General features: G+C 35.9%; 3 protein-coding genes across 3 annotated transcripts; 2 read left to right on the top strand and 1 right to left on the bottom strand.

Moving 5' to 3' along the window:
* Nucleotides 1-105: 105 nt before the first annotated feature.
* On the bottom strand, nt 106-657 carry LOC129305647 (uncharacterized). The gene has a single exon (XM_054945624.1). It carries the CDS (start codon nt 655-657, stop codon nt 106-108), a length of 552 nt encoding a protein of 183 aa, XP_054801599.1.
* Nucleotides 658-1,578: 921 nt separating this feature from the next.
* On the top strand, nt 1,579-7,111 carry LOC129305910 (uncharacterized). The gene is made up of 3 exons (XM_054946114.1): nt 1,579-2,118; nt 5,847-6,088; nt 6,403-7,111. Exons 1-3 carry the CDS (start codon nt 1,654-1,656, stop codon nt 6,647-6,649), a joined length of 954 nt encoding a protein of 317 aa, XP_054802089.1. The 5' UTR covers nt 1,579-1,653; the 3' UTR covers nt 6,650-7,111.
* Nucleotides 7,112-15,729: 8,618 nt separating this feature from the next.
* Nucleotides 15,730-18,578, top strand: LOC129305903 (exocyst complex component SEC15B). Its single transcript, XM_054946100.1, has one exon. The coding sequence runs from the start codon at nt 15,923-15,925 to the stop codon at nt 18,347-18,349; it is 2,427 nt and encodes an 808-aa protein (XP_054802075.1). The 5' UTR covers nt 15,730-15,922; the 3' UTR covers nt 18,350-18,578.
* The last annotated feature ends 4,136 nt before the right edge of the window (nt 18,579-22,714 follow it).

Below are 22,714 nucleotides of genomic sequence, written 5' to 3'. Positions count from 1 at the left end.
CCTAAGCGGGGCAATTCCAGGAATTGAAGAAAACGCTGAAAGGTGCCGTCAACAGCAATCAAGGTAGAATAAATTTGCAAAGAAGGAGAGGTAGTAGCATGAGATCTAGAGTTGGCTGCAAATGCCGCTGGCAATGACGCATAAATCGTAGAATCCATTGGCCTTGGTCAGCATGACTTGCTCATTGCCTTCGAGGGAGGCCTTGCAGAGTTCTGTGGCATCCGTGGCAACCTGGAGCCACTCCTTAGTATTATATGTAGCATTCGCCGAGATTGCAGAAAGCGCAATCTCGATCTGATCTGCTGCATCCGACAACATGTCCCTGCAATCTGATAGGCCCTGTTGAACTTGAGGACCCAACCTGTCGTTTTCCATCAGCACCTTCAGTTCATATATCACCCCCGTCGCATTCTTTGATGCCATTCTCAGAAACGATATTGCCAGGTCCTTCGCCGTCACATTTGCACGCCCACGCACCAATGGGTCAGCTTTTAACGTTTTCACACAAACCTCCTTCGAATCTGTCTTCCCACATACCTGCTCAATTACCTCGGTCACGTTCTGCTGCCCTTTTCTCCCCCCTAAGCCTTCTGTTTGACGAGGCACGGTTATGAGGCAAATAACCAGCACTAACACGCAATATGAAATGCGTTTCATTTTGATCTTGTTTTTGGCGTCGCTTTCCTTGTGTGTGTTTAAATTTTTTTAATACACAATGTACTTGGTAATTTCATGAATGTATCCGAGGCCAAAGGGTTGAAATAGGTTCCAAGGGGGTGAGGGGAGAGATGCGTTCGCCTTGCCTCTTGTCAATTCCTTGAAACCAGGCCATTTGACTGTTTTCTCGTTCAACGCTTAATTTTGCAGAAATTCTCGAAAACATTACAGGCCCGTACAAAAAAATTAATTACCGCAAAATTCTCTATCCTAATCCTATCCAAGTAAAGTAGCACACTTGTACTGGCTTTACTTGGATCACTTCCTCTGCTTTTTAGGCCAATGAAAATTAGATTCAGTATACATTAATGATTAATTATTAACAAATATTTCTTACATAAGTTCGCAACGGATAAAGCCATGCAAGTGCTCAAGCGTCTACATTTGATCCTTTACATTGGACTCATTTATACAGATTAAGATTAAATATTAATTTTTCTAGGATTATATTTTTTTCCTTTGTAGGTGCTTAAGATGTACTGTAAGTACATTTAAAAATACAGATAAAGATTGAATATTAATTTCTCTTTTTTTAATGCAACAAATATTAATTTTTCTACGATTATATTTTTTCCTCGCTTCTTAGGTGCTTAATGTGTAAGTACATTTTAAAATTAAAATTAAAATTATGTGTAAAAACATAAATTTAAAAATTAATATTTATCGTTTAAAATTTTGTGATTTATGTATAAATCCTTTGAAGTTTTTTCCTTGATGAAAATAAATTTTGTGATCCGTCAAAAATGAATGTTTATCAGCTTAATTAAGTACAATATTTAGGATTATTATTATTATTATTATTATTATTATTATTATTATTATTATTATATATGCGTGCCTCCATGGGGAGGAATCAAAGCACCGTCTTCATTTTTAAATGCTGCATTCATCTACTAGGAGGGTGAGGGAAAGCGAAGAACAAATCGGGGTGTGAAGATGGAGAAGATAGAGCACACCAGTGTGATAACGAATGGGATCAAAATGCACTTGGCGTCAATAGGATCAGGCCCAGCAGTTCTTTTGCTTCACGGCTTCCCTGAGCTCTGGTATAGCTGGCGTCACCAGCTCCTCTCACTCGCCTCTCTCGGCTACCGGGCTATCGCGCCTGACCTTCGTGGCTACGGTGATACTGACGCCCCGCCCGCTTCTACTTCCTATTCCGCCTTACATATTGTCGGCGACATCGATGGACTTCTCGATGCCCTGGGCATTGAACAGGTATTTTTGGTGGGTCATGACTTCGGCGCCGTCATGGCTTGGTATTTCTGCTTATTCAGGCCCGACCGTGTCAAGGCATTGGTCAACTTGAGCGTGGCTTTCAGCCCCAGGAACCCGAGAAGGAAACCGCTTGAGAGCATGAGATTCTTGATGGGCGATGATTACTATATTTGCAGGTTTCAGGTGAAGTCCTCCTCTACACTAGTCAAGATTGCTTTTGTCTGCTAATTTTGGGTTTAATTTGATAAATTGGCTGTTTGTTCTAAAATTTGATCCTTGACATGTCGAATTGGATGTTAGAGCGGTTGCATAATATAAGAGTACTTTTTTTCAAGGATAATTCTTATTAAAATTTATGACCATAAATAACATTTGTCAACCTTAAGCATAAGCTGTCCACGCTGAGCATTAACTTGCGTGTGGTAAATTTCACCATGATTATTGTCTTCAATCCTCCCACGTACCATTATATTACTGCCCTTAATTTGCATCTCTACATTCAGTCTTGAAAAAGAGAAAAGAGATCAGGGTATTTGGTCCCGAAAGTAAACCCGGGCGATTCCAATTCTATCCCTCTTGGCCGATTACATTAACCTTTCGCTTAAATGTATTGTAAATTCGTGCAATGCAACTGAGAAGTACAAAGTTTCAAACCAACCGTTTAAAAAGTAGATTTATTCTTTCTTTGTTTTTTTTTTTTTTTGGGGGGGGGGAGGGTGTTTAGGCCCGGCGGCCAGGGCACTGTTACAATGATATGATTATCTTGAAGTTTTCGCACAAATAATTAATCCAGTAATAGTGCCATTAATTTTTTAAGAACTTTCACAGCTTATTCTTGTCTTGACAAGATCCGGTCTCTTGCAGTCATAACGTTTGATTTTTGAATGAAGTCTTATTCGGCCAAAACAATTTCTATAACAGTTTTATATGGGTTCATCTGTCCGCTGGTTTTCAGAAAATGTTCAGTCTAGCAGACAAAAGAATAAAGTACAGGCAGTATGCTGTGAGTTCTGAACACTTATGATGGATGAATTGATAATACTGACCGACATTTCTAAATTCATGGATATCAAACTGCAGATGGGTGTGTTTTAAATTTCTGCTTACTCTTGTTGGAATATTAGGGGTGATTAATGTTAATCACCTAGTTAGTTGATGTCCCTAAATCTATATAAAGGGATCATATCATTGTGTTGAGTAAAGGGGTTTCATCCCACCTTCAAGAGGGAAGTGAACATAGGCCTTCACCTCAAGTTAGTCCCAAAAATGGGGTTTGAGAATCACACAAGTAGGTAGATTAGTGCGGTAAATCCTTCAAGTGAAGGATCAATTTCATTGCCATATTGTATCATTTCCATTCATGAATATTCTATCAGTACTCACTTCATCGTTTTCTCAACATGGTATCAAGAGTAGGCTGTGATTTGGGCCTAAGTAGTTTCTCCAAACGTTGATTTTCAAGACCTCAAGTGAGTTAAAGATTTTGTTCGGCTATTCAAGAAATTGGACCGGGTAATCAAGAAGCTGGATCCACGAATCTTCAAGAATTCAGCAGATGAGATTTTGGGTTTTCTGGCTTGTGCAGAACGCTGAGTTTCTTGGATCTAGATGAAGCAATCACCAGTGAGAACAGTGCTTTGCATCTCCTTCACAAATCGATGATTCCGAAAGCCTTTTGTTGCAGAATGACATGCTGAAGTAAACCCTAACCATGGGAATCGACAAGAAGAATTCAACCACTATCAATTTTAACCACATCTTCTTTCTGCATTCTTAGTTCGTTTATTGTCAACTTTCTATCCAGCCATCCTCATAGAGATGTCTGACGCTGTTTTGTGATTATCCTCCCTTCATGTTTACAATCAGCCATTCTTCCTTGCTGTCCCTTATATTTGTCATTGGCGACTTCACTTTTCACATTCCTGCCAGCGATTTCCTTGTACTTGCTCTGCCGACTTGCTTGAGTTTGTCGAAGACCTCCAATCTGCTGCTGCCTCAAGGTTCTTCTTGATCTGCTGCCAAAGATCATCATCTCAGATGAATTTGGGTTATAAAGATCATGCCTGTCCAGAAACAAACATGAGCCGGTCAAGTTCATTGTTGTCAATGATGACAGTGGACATGTGGGGCTTGGAGCCAAGTGTAGCAAGAAGGTCACCGGAACGGGGGAGTATCATTGATGAGTTCAAGGGTGTGATCGGTCAAGATTCTAGGAGGGATTATCTCTGATCTTGAATGCAACACAAAATAAGAACAAGCCAAGAAATCAGTTTTGTCGTTGGGTGTGGTGAGCAAAATCTTGAAGCTGGGTTAGCCTCCTTCGATCAAGAGTGAGACAAACTACAGTGCAATATTTCCTGCTTCTCTGACTTTAGTTTCTATTGCCTTCAATTAATGTTGTGGTGTTCGTTTTTTAAAGCTCCTCCTGCTATGTCCATAAGATCTTTTAACAATGAAACACCTGCCTGCATCATCTTGTTCTTGACACACACATTTGAATGCTTTATCGTTGGCTCCTTTGTGTGTTCTCACGGTTTGGAGATTTGTACAGTGCTGAACTCAATTATATTGATGAGACTATGGTTTACCCAAAACATTGGTATATGCGACGCCTTTGCACATCTAGTTTAGCTGGTGTTAATTGTTTTGATATTTGTCTGTATGATTCCTGATGCTACTTTTACTGTCTTCACCTTCGATGTGGGTGATTGGAATGAAATTCGGTTATGGTTTTGGGTTCTTGCTAATAATATGTACAGCATCTGTCAATGTGTCACTCATGTTTTCATCGGCTCAATTTTCCATTTTAAGATCTGATGGTGGAGGAAATGTGTTTCACCAATTTAATTCGTCAGGATACACCTAGTGTTTCAAGCAGCAGTCACTGTTTGACTTCTGAGGTTTTTTTTAAAAAAAAAAAAACAAAAAAACAAAAACGGAAGATAGTCCCATGCTACTTGATGATGTGGCAAAGCATTGCACTGCACTCGTGCCTCATGTCAACTTCCTGGCTATGGGTGATGTTAAGTTTTCAGTTGGGCTAGGAGAGGTGAGTCTTGAAGACTACTTTGAGTTCAAGTGATAGAAGAATGTACTTGTTTGATGCAAAATTTGCTGAAAAAGTTCCGAATTTGGATTCACAATATGAAGTGCTGGCTTATTTCCAGGAGGTTTTGTTTAGCATCTTGGGCAAAGAGAGACCTGGTTACAGTTAGTGGTGCCCAAAAAAAAAAAAAAGGCATGGCAAGGTTGATCAAAAGAAGGATGAATCTGATGATGAAGAAAAACATTGATTTTATCCTACAAGTGTAGGATGGTTTATAAATGGTTTGTAATTGGTCTAATTGATCAATAATTGTTAATATTCCAGTTATATTGTTGTTCCCTCCTTGTAATTGTTGCTGGCAAGTTGGGCAACAAGAGTTAAAGGGGTGTCAACTTGAGGGGGGGTGTTAGAATATTAGGGGTGATTAGTGTTAATCACCTAGTTAGTTGATATCCCTAAATCTATATAAAGGGATCATGTCATTGTGTTGAGTGAGGGAGTTTCATCCCACCTTCAAGAGGGAAGTTAACATAGGCCTTCACCTCAAGTTAGTTCCCAAAATGCAGTTTGAGAATCACCCAAGTGGATAGATTAGTGTGGTAAACCCTTCAAGTAAAGGATCAATTTCATTGTCATATTGTATCATTTCCATTAATGAATATTCTATCAGTTTTCTCTTCATCATTTTCTCAATAACTCTGCTTCATGGTTTGTTCTTTAGAATCAATTTCTGATTGACAGGAATCAGTACTTTGCAATCCAATCTTGTTGCCTTGTTATTCTATATGTTAATTTTAATTGGTATTTATTTTTCATGGAACTTGTTAGCTGGTAAACTAATATCGGGGATCCGCTTGTCCTGTAGAAACCTGGGGAGGTTGAAGAAGAGTTTGCCCGTGCTGGTACTGCGAGAATAATAAAGGAATTTTTAACATATAGAAATCCAAGTCCACCTTGTGTCCCTAAAGAGATAGGATTTGGAGGTTCATCTGATACTCCAACAACTTTGCCTTCTTGGCTGTCTGAAGAAGATGTCAATTATTATGTCAGTAAATTTGACGAGAAGGGCTTCACTGGCGGTTTAAACTATTATCGTGCGATGAATCTGTAAGGTTCTGTCATTCTCTGTTGGGAAAGCAAGCTTCTTGCATTAAAAACCCTATTTATAAGATGTTCGAATATAACAAATAGAACATGATGAAAATTCATAAGTGGTCAATGTTCTGCATAATAGAAATTTTATGATTTTTTTTGCAAATGCCAAACTCAGATGCTCTATAAATATTGTTCAAGGTCTTAAAGAAAAAAAATCAAATGCTCATGTGTTAAACGATGCCAATAATTTCAGCTTCTCCCACCTGTTGAGCGTGATCTTGTTTCTCGGTTTCTCATCCCAACCACCAATTTGGTTTTGTTTGCAGAAACTGGGAACTCACAGCGCCGTGGACTGGGCTACAGATCAAAGTCCCGGTCAAGTTTATTGTAGGAGATCTGGACATTACATATAATACTCCAGGCATTAAGGAATATATACATAATGGCGGATTCAAGAGAGATGTTCCGTTTTTACAACAAGTGGTTGTTATGGAAGGAGTAGCCCACTTTCTGAATCAAGAAAGGCCAGCGGAGATCAGTGCGCACATCCATGACTTCATCAAGAAATTTTAATCCGTCCTTCACAAGTTTTTAAGTGTATGACTATGTACCAGTATCACTAACAGTGCCCACCCTAAGGCGTGCCAAAGTGCCAATACTTGTGTGAATGTCAAGTCTGCAGAAATTCTTGCGCATCAGCTAGAGTTTCCTCATTTTTCTGTACTTTGTTTTCAAAAGTTACAAGGGAATTGTGAGAGGCACAGTTAGTTGAATTAATCGTGGGACTTTGATTGCCGAGTCTTTCTTCCACAGATGTTGATCGGTCTCGCACAAGCTGATTGCAAACATGGAGACACATTTGGGGATAGAGGACTCGTGGTTATTGCTTGATGGCTTTTAATATTTTAATGAATTTACTAGGGTTTTTAATATAATTTGAAGTCATCTTGTGGCATTAGCAAATTTATGATTAAATGGACAATTATTTGTGAGAATGGATGTGGATAAGTTTCAAGATAATTGTAAAAACTATTGGATTAATTATGGTATTAAATTTGGATTTTATTCATGTAAAGTGGCCTAATTTATGACACAAAGTCGTAAATTTTGAAGTCTGTAATAAATTTGAGTTTTACCCACTAATATTGTAACATCGAATTGGATGTTGCGATGTCAAAATAATTTTTTATAAAACGCACAACCTTACTTAGATTTTAATTTTAAGCGTTTTTGAGAATTATTTTTTATTCCAATTCATCTTTGATAGCAACTGTACTTTTAGGGAGCGTTCAAAGGTAAAAAATGAATTGAAAAAGCTTGGAGAACACTTAAATTTTATAATTTGTGACAAAAATCATCTGTCATAAGCTCTCTTTTTCCTTTTCTTTATATTTTGACATATCTTTTAATAAGTATTGGTAATTTATACTAGTTTAATTGTTGTTAGTGGCTAATTATACTTGACCTAAAGTGGTTATGAACTTGTTGATTGATTAGAGCTTGTTTTTACCAATTTGTTATGCTTAATGATGATTTTGGTTGCTCAATGTTACACTTAATTGTCTATTTGATGTTTGGCTACCATTAGATACGAATATGGATGTCTGGTTTTTTTCTTGACAAAAGGGATTCACGCTTGGATTATTAGATTGAGTAATATGAGATTGAATTTTTATTTAATTTGCAATTAGGATATAAATAATTCCTAAGTGCCTCATATAATCAAATTAGAATAAGTTGGAATTGAATTGGCTTCTTGAATAATTTTGTTAAAAATAACATAATTAATCTAAAGGGGAGCTATTTGAGGTTCGAAAGGCCCTTGTAGCTATCAATATTCTATATTAACAAAATTGAGATTAAGAATCAATTAATTGGGTAAGAGCATAATTTATGAAGCTGGCAAGGGGTTAACAGCTTTAGGTTGCTTTGGAGATATGCGGTTGTTGGATAAAGCTTTTCATTGCATTTTATTCATTTTAATTTTTAATTTTGATTAATTAATCAATTCTAAATAGTTTTGCTTAATGTAAACAAAAATAAAAATTTTATTACTTAATTGTTAATTTACTTGATTTTTTGTGAGATCAATCTTGACGCACTAATATATTATATATTAATTTGTATTATTGTAGTAAAACATTTTTGTGTGCGTCATTGCTTAAGAGAAGATTCTAATCTTTGACTATACCAAAACGCTAACTATCGACGGAAGGAAGACTCAATCAGCGAGTGCTCTAAATGCGAATTATGTTGAAAAGAACAGCATATTGGTAATTGTAAAGAAACAGTGTGCAGCAGCAAACCATAAAAAAGAAAAGAAAAGCCTTCACGATTCGTGTTTTCTTTTAAATTTAAGAAAACTGTAACGTTGGTTGGGAAGCTCGATCTCGACAAAGCGGACCTGAGGGCCCTATTACTTCCACTCCCTTCTTTTATTTGATGTATGGAAAATAGCATGGATGGATATTATTTTGTGTGCCGTGAAAATTGGAGTTATGTATGAAAAATTCAATTCTATGAACGTGGTTTGAGCATCTCTCTCTTGCTAACGTTTCACTGACAGCATGATGGCGGGATGAAAAGTCATACTTCACTTGAAGGCAAGACACATTCAACAACTCATCAGCCACGGGGATATAATCCTGACGCCTACGTTTTTTTTTTTTTTCCACACTTGAACGGACAAATATCAAACAAACCACCAAGTTCAAAGCAGCGAATCAATCCAATATCCATCCACATTAGAGTTGGGAAAATGAATCAAACCCGTTTAAATCCATTTAAATGAAGGATCGGGCTTACATTCTAGGTCTGTTAATACTTAATCAAACTTAAACAAGCTGATTTTAATAGGTTCAAAAAAATAAATGAGCTAACCTTCTAAGATTATGAGCTATGTCGTTTAAGCTTGTTTATATCTTTTATATACAACAAGTATTTTGATATTAAAAATGATAATAATAAAGATGATACTGATCATTATGATAATATTTCTAATATTTTGATGTTATTGTTTTATTAATATTTAGAGAAGACTTATTTAGTTTTATTTGGTTTGATTTTGGAAATTTGAAGGACGATTTTGTATTTAGTGGGTTGATTATTTTTGGTTTGATTTAGTTCTATTTAATTATTTTTCTCTATTTTATTTTCTATTATTTATTTAAAAAATAAAAAAAATAAAAGGGCTCGAAGTACTTAAGGTTAGCCCTAAACCTACAAACTCTAGGATGGAATTTTTAAATTGAGGCTTCAATGTGAAAACAAGCTTTTTCAAACTCAAGCCCATTAAGAACCTGTTCTGAAGATGAGCTGACTCATTTTTTTCAATTATAAATATGATACAAGAAGCAAGGGGGCACTGCCAATATTCCGAATTGGCTCATGTGAAGCTTTAATCGTATATGGGTGGACGATGGCATTTCTTTGGCATGTTGCATAGAAATGGCAGCCATTCCGCCTCCCTCCAAACCAACTGGTATGAGTTTTGAATTGCATGCTAGTGTGCAACACAGCACATGAATGCTCTAATCCTTTCTGCTCAACCCCACTTCACTATATATATATATATATATATATATACACGTTATAAAACCTTTTACTATTATAAAAAAAAGTTTTTCATGTCATTTTTTTAAGACATTTTACATTGTTGTTAAGAGGATATAGATTTGAACGAGTTACAAAAATATCTTATTCACATTATTTTTAGGTGGGACGTGAAAAAGAAAAACCACATCATTTTTTAATCAAAAGTGACATAGTTTATTTAAAAATCACTTCACTATTAAGCAAAAAAGTAACTTGATTATTATAGAAACCATGTCACTTCTTAGCGATTGGATGTTAGCATATTTATCCCATCACAAGGTCTAAAACCATGCAATTCGATGATCCAAAATATATATATATATATATATATGGACGAACCAGGAGAAAATAAGTACTTGGCTTCTACGATAAGTTCCAATTTTAATCTTAGGTGCTAAAATCTCTTAGAAGAGAAACAAAGATACATAGATCTAGCAAAAAATGAATTAACAAAAATAAATGAAAGTACACAGACTATAAAAACTGATTCCCTTCTCATCATTTTTATTTTATGAATCGAGAAATTCATAGTTCACCTTGGGCGGAGAGGGTTCTGTTTGTCCAGAGAATATACCATGAGACCGACGGAGCCAAGATTGACAGAGATGGGAGCGGATTGTATGGAGGCGAAGTGCTTTGGGAGGAAGTCATCTTTTAGGGAAGAAACAGGGCTGGATTCAGGCCTGGTGACAGAGTCGGGGACTTTGAACACTGATTTGTTGAAAACTATGACCATTTTTGTGGATTGTTGATGAGAATAAACAAAGGAACAAGGAGAAGAATGCAATTGCACTGAGCCAAAAAGACTTAAAAGAGCAAAACCTAAAATGAAAAATGAGCAACTGGGTATTTTAAAATTCAAATCAACCTCACTGCCCAATGGGAAAGGATGTGGATTTGAATGACATATTATCCATGTCTCGTTCACCGGGAAAAAAAAAATAGATGTGGATTGATAATATATTTTTTTTAAAAAAATTATCTTTATTATTTCACGTTGCTTTTCTTATAAGCAATGTGGATTAATTCATCCCCGTTACCAATTTAAAAAATGATTTAAAATTTTTAGTTTTTAAGTCATTTTTTTATATAAGTGACGTGAATTGTCATACTTATTTATTATTTATTTATAAAAATGTCATTAATATTATTATTTTTAAAAAAGTAACGTGAATTTAAGGTAATAAAAACTATATTTTGTAATAATGTTCTGCATAATTATTTAGCTACTTTAAGGTTCTCAATTTAAACTCCTATCCCATCACCTAACAAATTTTTATATATTACTCCTCACCGTTGATCTTCTTTTGACTATTGTTTTTAAAACTAGATCGGACTGGTGAATTAGCCATACATTCAATCTGATTTTCTGTTCCAAAGTGGATACAATTGACCCAAGTTAACTTGAGCAACTTGGGATTAACTTCGATCAACTTGCCCAATCCCACAGGTTAGGCAGGTTGGGTGGGCTAATATTTAAAGAAAAAAAAAGGCTGAAACAATGAAGAAGAAGAAGAATTCAAATGGAAGAATAATGAAGAAATGTATAAAGATCTAGCAAAATAAAGAACGAAAATGAAAAAAATGAAAGAAAGACTAAACTTTACTGTTGAAATTAAACTCGATGCTCAACTAACCAATAAAGCTTAACAATGCGATCTTGCCTTCCATGATAAAATGTAGGAGCTAGATCCCTTATCGTCATCTGACACAGATTTTCAATGGAAGGGTGAAAGCATGATAACAAATAGAAAGGGGGGAGGAAATAGCCTTCAAACTCATTGCTTGTTGGCAAGGGCACGTTGCTCTTACTTGTCAAGTCACGTATTCGACGGCAATATTGCCTTCTTTTTTGCTCAATAGAAAGGAGGGAGGGAGGAAACGAAAAAAAAAAAAAGAAACAAAGAAAGAAAGAGAGAAAGGAGGGAGGAAATAGCCCATAACAAAGGAAGGATAGAAAAGAAATAAGATGATTGTGTCCTTCACACTATCCAACACACTTTTTCTGCCATCACAATACACGTATCCATTGCTTATTGCTCTTGCTTCTTGGACTTTTTTGTTTTTTTCCTCTTAGGCTTAGCCTCTAGAAATCTGTAACAACATTGTTTATTGTTTACACATTTGGAAAACTCTTTATTTTCCCATATACAAATACTAATAGTTATTAATTATTTGATCCAAATCTAAAGGGCTAATGGAGAACTTCATATAACATAATTAAGATGGCAAGGCTTGACCACGAGGAGCAAGGCCCAAAGGGTGAAAGTGGCTTGCTTGGAGGAGCTAAGAAGGTCCCACATATTTACAACTAGTTTCAAGTATAAGGATATAAGCCTATTGTGTCTAAGGATCCACTATCAAGTTCTAAAGGCCCGTTGATGGGAGCCCGATTTACCAAGAAAGCATTCGAGAAGGGTTCTTTAATAGAGATCTACATGTTGCAAGCTCAATCTAATGAAGAGCCCAAGTATCTTGAAGAGGAGTTTAAAGACCAATCCAATAAGGACCTAAGAGAGAAGATCAACATAAATCAAGCTCAAATCATTAAAGTTGACATTTCCCTCTTCAAAGCTAGTAAAGGGGATGTTTTTAAACCCATTCCCTTTAAGGAAAACCTGCTCGAGGCCCAAGACAATAAAGATCCAGCCTAAAACATCCAAGTCTTGAAGAATACTTACTCATTATGAGATAAGTGTGGGCTAGGATGAAGGAGCACAGTTTTTGGAGCTGATTTAAAGGTAATAAATGACATGATTCCCATCATCTTCAAGCCTTTAATGAGAATTTGAATTGTTTCTAGTTTTGTTCTAAGTTTGAATTTCAAAACTTAATTGTTTTCCTTTTTTAGTTTTAGCTTTAATACGATTGCTGGAAACATTTTGAATTCGCATTGAAAGCTTAAAGATGATGGGAATCGTGTCATTTATTGCCTTCAAATCAGCTCCAAAAAACGTGCTCTTTCATCCTACCCCACACTTATCATATGGTGAGTAAGTATTTTTCAAGGCTCAGATGTTTTAGGCTGGATCTTTATTGTCTTGGGCCTCGAGCAGGTTTTCCTTAAAGGGAATGGGTTTAAAAACATCCCCTTTACTAGCTTTGAAGAGGGAAATGTCAACTTTAATGTTTGGGCTTGATTCATGTTGATCTTTTCTCTTAGACCCTTACTAGATTGGTCTTTAAACTCCTCTTCAAAGTACTTGGGCTCTCCATTAGACTGGGTTTGCAACATGTAGATCTCCATTAAAGAACCCCCCCTTAAATGCCTTCTTGGTAGATCAAGCTCCCATCAATGGGCCTTTAGAACTTGATAGTGGATCCTTAGATACAATAAGCTTGTATCCTTGGACTTGGAACTCATTGTAAATGCATGGGACCTCATTAGCTCCTCTAAGCAAGCCACTTTCACCTTTCGGGCCTTCCTCCATGTGGTCAATGTAACAGCCCTCCTCGGGATCTCACCGTCACCCGAGGCGCTGGACACTCTCCCCCAAGCCCCACAACAGGGCGACCCCACCCCTTATGGTGGGCATCAGGAGACAAAAGCTTCCCCGCAGTAGTGTGTAGATTATTCCCCTTGCGGAGAGCCTCCCCAGGTTCGATCCTCCAACCTCTCCTACATAACAAAGTTGAGGCTGAACCTGGTACCAACTCAATGGTACCAGGTTCAGCCTCAACTTTGTTATGTAGGAGAGGTTGGAGGATCGAATCTGATGAGGCTCTCCGCAAGGGGAATAATTCACACACTACTGCAGGGAAGCCTTTGTCTCCTGATGCCCACCGTAAGGGGTGTTGTGGGGCCTGGGGGGAGAGTGTCCAGCGCCGCAAAAGACCTCGAATAGGCGGGGTGAGCGGAGGGCTGTTACAGTCAAGCCTTACCATCTTAATTCTATTATATGAAGTTCTCCATTGACTCTATAGATTTGCATCACTTTTAAAGCACAATATTTTATATTTTATCAAAACAATATGATATTTCATTTTATTTTTTCAAATAAAATTATATATTTTATGTATCTTTAATATTATATACTAGTTATTATTTTTTAATCTGCAAATTTTTATCACTTTAATCTTATTTATCTTATTACTAGGTAAATTTATTATTTTTAAAATATTTTTATCTCAATTAGTCTATGTAGAATTAAAGATAAATTAGTTTCTATAATCCCCATTTGACCCTCAATTTAACTTCAGCTTAACACCTAACTCCTAATCCTTGATCCAATTTTCAATAGTTTACTTTTGGCTGAATTTTAGGAAGCAAATTATCAAATTCTTGGAGTTGGACCACCCCAATCACCTTGCATTTTTTTGCTCAAAAATTCATACAAAACTTAATTATCTTTTTTAAAAAACGGTGTGACGCACGTTAAAATGTATTTTTGCATTTTATTTTAATTGAAAAATTATAAAAATTTAAAAAAACGATTTATTTAAAAAATGATAATAAAATACTCTTGAAATATATAAATAACAAATATAACATGAAATATAATAATTATTTTCTATCCTTTAGTTGCTTCTATGTGAATTTAATTTTTTGAGAAATGATGGGACTGTTTAAAATTATCTTTATTTTATTGTTATGAGAATTGATATTTTATAGAATATGTTTTGAGAACAAAAAATAATAAAAATAAATATTTTTTTATTCTTCTTTGTTTTTTAGAACAATAATCATAGAATACTTAAAAATTATTTTTATTTTTTTACTCTTTAAAATAATATTTTATATTTTATTTTTTAAAATAATTTTAAAAAATATGTTATGAAATAAATTTTTTATTTCTTTATTTTCAAGAATAGAAAATTATTTTCATAAAAACAGGATTCCAAACAAGCCCGGCGTATGTGCGCTTCTCTCATCCCTTCGTGTTCTGTCTCTGGCATTCGTCAGCCTCACACCCTCTCGCAGTCTTGGTCACTCCACCTCCCATCTCTTTCGATCTCCGTCTCCAACTTCGAAGACCGAAGTTCCATCACCCGCGCTGCTACCACAAGCGACCACTCTGCCTCTCACCAACGGGAGAAATATTCTAGCCCTAAGGATGCGCTCTGGAAGAGGAATCCTTGGCGCGATCGAGCCAATGGAGGAGAGCAGCGGCACCAGCGGCAATGTTGGGGGAGGGGCGGCGGCGCGTCTGCAAGCTTCCCCGAGTTCTTCTTTATCTTCGATTTTAGTTGCTCTTCTTAGCATTTTCCTTCGAAATCTGATTCTGCAATGGAGAAACCTGCATGATTCAACATGGCTTCTGGTATTCGAAACTTGTGGCCTTTTGGGGTGGAGCAGCAGGAAGAAGAATAAAAGCAGCAGAAGGAGAGGTTCAGAAGGGAACATCAATTTGTACTTGCAAATTCTTGTGCCTTTATAACTCGGAAACACCTGCGATCTTATAAGTTTACGGAAGTCCATTCATATCAGGAATTCAGGGTGTTGTTTATCTTGCAATTGCTTCTATTCTGGTTGTCGCGTTGATTATACCATTCTTGCTCTGTAAAATTGGAATTTATGGACAACTAACCTTCCTTTTCCAACTCTAGGCGGATGTCTCAATCACTTGCGATGAGATTTACCCGAATAAATGGAATGCCTGGGGCGAGGAAAGAGAGGGTTGAGGGGAGGACAAATATGTCGTTTTTCAAAAAATTAAATTAACAGACAAGTCTATGAAAATTAAAAATTAATTATTACATTTTATGGTACTAATTTGTTATTTGATCGTTTTAATGGTATTTTATTCTCATTTTTCTATTTATTTAAGTTTTCTCTCATGTTCCTATTTTGAAAATAATACTATTAATCATGGATTTACTTTTTCCTCGCACAACGATTGACTGCATAAAAACAACTGTGTGTGTCAAAGACAGGATTATTATTACTAGTATTATTGCTATTATTTTTATTACAAAATGAAAAGTCCATGTGCTGTTGGGGTTCTCCCTTCGGTCTTCCCCACCTTGTAACATCAACTTTAGTAATGGTCAACTTATCCTCACAATCGCAAATTGAGCTACAAAGTACGAAGTACAAACACGAATTACCGTTTTTCATACTACGGTGGCATTTTGGTCATTACATTTCGAGCCGTCGTCAAAATCCTCAACGCCAGGAAACATTTTTCTTTTTGGTTAACCGGGCGACTCTTATGATTTCACTAAACAACCGTCCAATCGCTACTAATCCGATTCCTATATCCCTTCCGGTTGAGACGCCTCCACGGTCACCGTTTGCTTCGTGTTGTTACGATGCAACCTTCCAAACCCCGTCGGAAGTTTGTTCCGGCGAACGGTGAAGACTCTGCTGACAAATTGGACCAGCTTCTTCTCTCTTCCGCCATCTGCAACAACGAAGACTTGGGGCCGTTTGTTCGCAAGGCTTTTGCTTCCGGCAAGCCCGACTCCCTGCTCCACCACCTCCGTCACTTTGCTCGCTCCAAAGAATCCGAGATCGAGGAGGTCTGCAAGGCACACTACCAGGATTTCATCCTGGCCGTCGATGACCTTCGATCCCTCTTATCAGACGTGGACTCCCTCAAGTCGGCTCTCTCTGACTCCAACTCCAAACTTCAATCCGTTGCTCGCCCACTCCTCTCTTCCCTTGATGCCTTTGTCGAAACCCGAAACGTGTCTAAAAACGTCAATCTCGCGCTCGAATCCGTGCGAATTTGTATTCAGTTGATGGAAGTTTGCTCCAGAGCCAACCGTCATCTGTCCGGTGATAATTTCTACATGGCTTTGAAATGCGTGGACACGATTGAGAGGGACTATTTGGACAAGACGCCGTCATCTACGCTGAAGAGGATGCTGGAGAACAAGATCCCGGAGATTCGTTCCCATATAGAGAGGAAGGTGAGCAAGGAATTTGGGGACTGGCTGGTAGAGATTCGAGTCGTGAGTCGTAATTTGGGTCAATTGGCGATCGGTCAGGCCTCTGCGGCGAGGCAAAGAGAAGAGGATCTAAGGATTAAGCAGCGGCAAGCGGAGGAACAGAGTCGGCTTAGCGTGAGGGACTGCGTTTATGCTCTGGAGGAGGAGGACGAGGATGGACTCATTGTTGGCGGTGGTGGGATTGGGGAAGAAGGCAAGGATGGGTATAGCAATGGTGGAGCCGGTGGAATCGTAGGATTTGATTTGACGCCGTTATATAGAGCTTACCATATACAGCAGACGTTAGGACTAGAAGATCGGTTCAAGCACTATTATTTTGAAAACCGAAAGCTTCAGTTGACGTCGGACTTCCAGGTATCGTCAATGACTCCTTTTCTTGAATCTCATCAGACTTTTTTTGCACAAATTGCGGGTTTCTTTATAGTTGAGGATCGGGTCTTGAGGACAGGTGGGGGTTTGATATCAAAAATGGAAGTGGAGAACTTGTGGGAAACTGCTGTAAGCAAAATGTGTTCTGTGTTAGAGGATCAATTCTCCCGAATGCAAACTGCTAATCATCTCTTGCTCATTAAAGACTATGTGAGTTTACTAGGAGTAACCCTGCGAAGATACGGGTACCCCATTGATGCACTGCTAGATGTCTTGAGCAAGCATAGGGATAAATACCATGAGTTGCTGTTATCAGACTGCCGTAAACAGATCGCCGAGGCACTAGCAGCTGATAAGTTTGAGCAGATGTTGATGAAGAAAGAGTACGAGTATTCCATGAATGTGCTTTCCTTTCAAATACAAACATCAGATATCGTACCTGCTTTTCCTTACGTAGCACCCTTTTCATCAACAGTGCCAGATTGTTGCCGCATCGTGCGGTCTTTTATAGAGGATTCTGTGAGCTTCATGTCATATGGTGGGCAACTAGAATTTTATGAAGTTGTTAAGAAATATTTAGACAGACTTTTGAGCGAGGTTCTGGATGGGGCTTTATTGAAGCTTATTAGTACATCAGTTCATGGTGTCTCCCAGGCGATGCAAGTAGCAGCAAATATGGCTGTCTTGGAGCGTGCTTGCGATTTTTTCTTCCGCCATGCTGCACAGCTTTCAGGGATTCCCTTGAGAATGGTGGAGAGAAACAGGAGGCAGTTCCCTTTGAACAAAGCTCGTGATGCTGCAGAAGAGACACTCTCTGGACTTCTTAAAGCTAAGGTTGATGGATTCATGACCTTGATTGAGAATGTAAACTGGATGGCTGATGAAGCACCTCAGAGTGGGAATGAGTATGCTAATGAGGTCATAATTTATTTGGAAACTCTAGTTTCAACGGCTCAGCAGATATTGCCTGCTCATGTCCTTAAAAGGGTCCTGCAGGAGGTTCTTTCTCACATATCAGAGAAGATAGTTGGGGCTTTAGCAAGTGATTCTGTCAAGCGGTTTAATGTGAGTGCAATCACTGGGATTGATGTAGATATCAGGCTCTTGGAATCATTTGCGGAGAATCAGGGTCCCCTTTTCTCAGACGGTGATATTGACCAGTTGAAAATGGCACTTGCTGAGTCAAGGCAGTTGATCAATTTGCTTTTAAGCAATCATCCTGAGAACTTCCTGAACGCGGTGATCAGGGAGCGGAGTTACAATGCCTTGGATCACAGGAAAGTGGTAACTGTATCAGAAAAGTTAAGGGATCCTTCAGATCGGCTCTTCCCAACCTTTGGTAGTCGGGGAACAAGGCAGAATCCCAAAAGAAAATCACTGGATATATTAATAAAAAGACTTAAAGATGCTAGCTGATTGAGATGAGAGTTGTATGTTAGATCCTTACTCTTATTTTTTTCCTTCTCTCTTTCAACCCATTTTGATTTTGATTTGAATTATTTAATTACTCGTTATTCCTGGAATGAATCAACCTGCTTGTTACTTCCTTGTGCCAATCTTGTTTGAATTATTCGAATATTATGTTCATTGTTTGGGTTTCATCGAGACAAATGCAAGTCATGTAATTGGATTTGTTATGATCGCTTACTTTGAGTTCATTGGGAACTTTTTCGAGGCTGAAATAAGACCTGCGAGATCCTGTCAGACTTCTATCTTCAGAAGTTTATTATCTTCATCTGTGCGTGACTGTAGCATGATGCATGTCAAGTGAATGACTGCTGGTGCACATTCAAGATTCTTAGCTCTTAGGGCAGAGAGCTCCCGATTAAGTTGCAATAGATTTCTGGGTACCTGATTGTCATTGTTTGGACATTGCCGCTTCCTTAATCATGCGATATATCATGTTGTTTTGTTTGTCAACCTCTTATCAAAGCAAACAAGATTGAAGAATTTCCCATGTTCTAACTTGTTGCTTTTTGATTGGATTCCAATCATCAATGAAGATCAAGAGTAGCGAGGTATATTGTATAACTTAAAGGCAACGCACTTCGAGCTCTCTAAAACCATTTTGATTTCTCTAGGCTGGTGAAAGTCAAATGGGCGTTTTTTTTTTTTTTTCAGTCTCCTCTATAATTCGCGTAAAGGCCTTTTTTGTGTCGAGCATGCTGGCAAGGTTTAAATAGACATGCTCTTGCTAAAAGTTACGTGTCACATGGACTAGGAGGATTTGTAATGTGTGTTTGCTTTCTACCGTCTTTTTTTCCTGTGCTTGTAAGCGTGGACTCATCACTTCTCTGGCTGTGGAACCCATCTCATCTCTCGTCAATTGATTGGGCAACTTTTTTCCCGACACAATAGGAAAATTGTGAGGGTAAAAATTTCGTAGGAATGGAAAACAATGCCACATGCCTATTTTTTATTTATGCATAAAACATCAATATTATACTACTGGTCTACTGCTACTATCATGCTATTCACGTCCTCCTGTCGGTATTTTTGTTTTTAGCTTTGGGTGGGGTGGGTGTGGTTGGGAGTGCAAACTTGAAAGTGTTGGGTTGGGTGGGGAAGTAGATAGATGGAAGGGTAATGATATGTTGAGTTACAATTTGTTGTCATTTATCTTTTCTCTTGTCTCGTGTACACACACACGTACTCCCTACTCCATTTGGTCTTTAAATAGATCATATTTCATAAATGTTCTTATTGCAATTTGGAATGAGTATGTAGAGACGGTATTCATTTAAATTAATAAAAACTGATGCTATTGATAAAAAAAAATTACTATTGTGAGTGGTGAAAAAAAAAAGTATTATAGAAATTGCATACTTCAGTAAAAAAAAAAAACAAGAAAAGAAATTGCATGCTTCAACTTTTGCGAAACATTTTTTCCTATTTCCATCAAGAGCACCAAATTTTATGCATGTGTTTTTGGAAACTAGCTATATAGGTTGATTTTCATCTGTTTTTGGAAAACGATATAGATTATGGAAAAATTCACTTTCAAAATGTACAGAGGCTAGATTGTTGCTGGAGTGATTCACGACACTTATAACGGTGTGTTTTTTTAATAAGTGTTGCCTTATGTTATTTTATATTTTAAAAGATAATGATTCCGTTTTATTTTTTTAACTAAAAATATTAAGGCAATATTTGGATTGCTGAATTTAGATTTTAAATTTAAAATTCTTTATATATTTATATAGTATAAATAATTTCTAATGTGAAGGCAGTGAAAAGAGAAAGAAGTTTCATGTCAAAAAGTGAAAACCTTTTAAATAATTAAGGTGCATGAAGAACTTGAAATTACAGAAAGAAATAATAAAATATAGATGAAATTCAAGTCCATAAATTTATATGGATCTAAACAGTGATTTGTGATTTATTTTTTTGCCAGATCTAAATCCAAACGCACAAGCAATTATGTTTTTATTTGTTCAAATAAATTATGTTTTTATTTTTACATGGTTTTGATTTGTTTCTATTCTGAAACAGGCCCACAAGTAATCACAGATCCATGGATGGCAGTGCGTCCACGGGAGCGCCTTAGTCTTTCTGTTTTTAAAGGCCAGTGGGCGTTAGGGCCTTAGGGGTAGGTGGTGCGTGGCGTTTAAGGAAAGGCGTTGCTGCTTTCCTAGGCGAGGGCGTCGCCATCTGCTGACTGCTTCCACCACCGTCCCTCTCTCTCTCTCTCACTGGTCATACCCTTCTCCCTGCTCGCCCCATCTTCTCCCAAATTTCATCCCCGCGCCTCATTTCTTAACATCAATCATTACCAGCACGTGCTTTGAAAATTACCTATTATCTAATGTTATCAAAAAAATTAAGAAACTCATTATGAGAGATTGAATTGTTATTTTTAACTATATTTACAGAGAAATTAATAGATGTGCGGATCTCTTAACCCACCAATCGACACATGATACTTTTGAAGCTATCATTTTTTATGTTCTTCCGATTGATTGTACCATCCTCATAGTTTTAGATATGACTAGATTATAGTCTCTACGGCTTTGCCGTGCCTTGTAATAAAAAAAAAACATCAACATCTGTTTTTTATCCATCTAATTTTTTACACACTTTAAAAGGTATTTTTTAAAAAATTAAATATAAAAAAATATTTTTAATCATTAATATATAATTATTACATTTTTTTAAAAGTGTTCTTATTTAGATGACTTTATATTTTTTTAAAATAAAATATTTTATTAAATAAGGATAAATATAAAAATATAATGCTAGTTTAAAAATAAATAATTATTTTATTAAAAGATAAAATTTAATTAAAAATATTTTATATTTTTAATTTAATAGAGGGAGTATGAAAGTTTCAATTCCCATATATTCACTAGTTTCTTTTATGCTTCCACAAAATCTACTCCAACCTCAACTCTAGTGAGCGTCCTTGTCTTTCTTATTGCAAAACACCCGCAAGCCACTGAGCCAGGCTGCGAGGGCATCAGCAAACAACAAAACCCGCGCCAATATATATATATATATATATTCCGGGCAGAATGATCGTCTGAACTTCTTAGGAAAAAGTTGCTTAATATTGACGACTTATTTAGTTTCTGTTTTTTGTTTTTTTAAATCATTAAAAACTTTTGTTTGGACGAGTGTTTTAAATTTATTTGTTTTTAAAAATAAAAATAAAAATATCTTTAAACTACTTTCATTTCATTTTTATTTTTGAAGTATATTACACTGTTACCTTAATTAATAATTATCATAAATTAGAGTCTGCTTGTTTAAAATTAAAAAATAAATAATTTTTTTGTGGTTTAGAAATTTTGTAAAAAGAAATTTATTTTGTAGAGATTTTATAAAAGGCAAAAATTATTTTATGTTTGGATACAATAATAAAATTAATTATTAACTAATTATTTTTAAACTTTATGATATCTTCTTTAAAAAAAATAATTTATTATTATATTATTTTAAATTTTATGATATCTTTCTTCCCTCTTTAAAATATTTTTCCTCATATATCATATTAAATTATTTTGAAAGACTACTTAAAATAACTTTTCAAAATAATAAAAAATTTATTTTTTTTAATTCTGATTATTTTTAAAAGTTTAAACAAACATAACAAAAACTCATAAAATAAATTTTTAAAAAAAGTAAGTAACTTTTTCATAAAATAAGCTAACATAAATAGGATTTTGGTATCATTAACCACCAGTAACTATCTCTATGACTCTATCAACCTATTTTTAAATTTTTAAATTATTCTTAAATTAGTACAATTAGATTAATTTTTTCTTAAAAATAATTTTAAAAATTATATTGTAAATTTTTTTAAAAAAGAAAAGAATAAGAACCAAACAAATTCTAAATTCTCCACTTCAAAACCCGGACAGTGCGCGAGTTCCATGAATTAACAAAATAGTATATAGCATGTACCCACACACGCGTCAGGTACAATTACATTTTTATTAATATATTTTTGGATGAATTATTAATATATTTAAAAATATATAAACTAACAAGTTAAATTCAAGAAGAGCCCCGAACAAAAGTACAGAAACTATATGTTAAAAATATGGAGATGAATAACTATTTATTTTCATAAAAAATATAAAAAAATATATTCTCTTTATTTAAAAATATAAAATATTTTTAATTAAATTTTACTCTTAATAAAATAATTTATTATCTTTTAATTAACCCTATCTTTTTATATTTACCCATATTAAATATCCTATAATAAATATAAAGTTATTATTAATAGAGATTTTTTTAAAAAATAATAATTATATTTTAAAAAATTAAAAATATTTC

This window comes from Prosopis cineraria, unplaced genomic scaffold (genome assembly GCF_029017545.1).
Source record: "Prosopis cineraria cultivar Desert tree isolate PC_DT_omini unplaced genomic scaffold, ASM2901754v1 PC3, whole genome shotgun sequence".
Taxonomy (NCBI): Eukaryota; Viridiplantae; Streptophyta; class Magnoliopsida; order Fabales; family Fabaceae; genus Prosopis; species Prosopis cineraria.
Note: the sequence above shows the minus strand (reverse complement) of the source record. Positions and strands in the feature narration are given on the sequence as shown.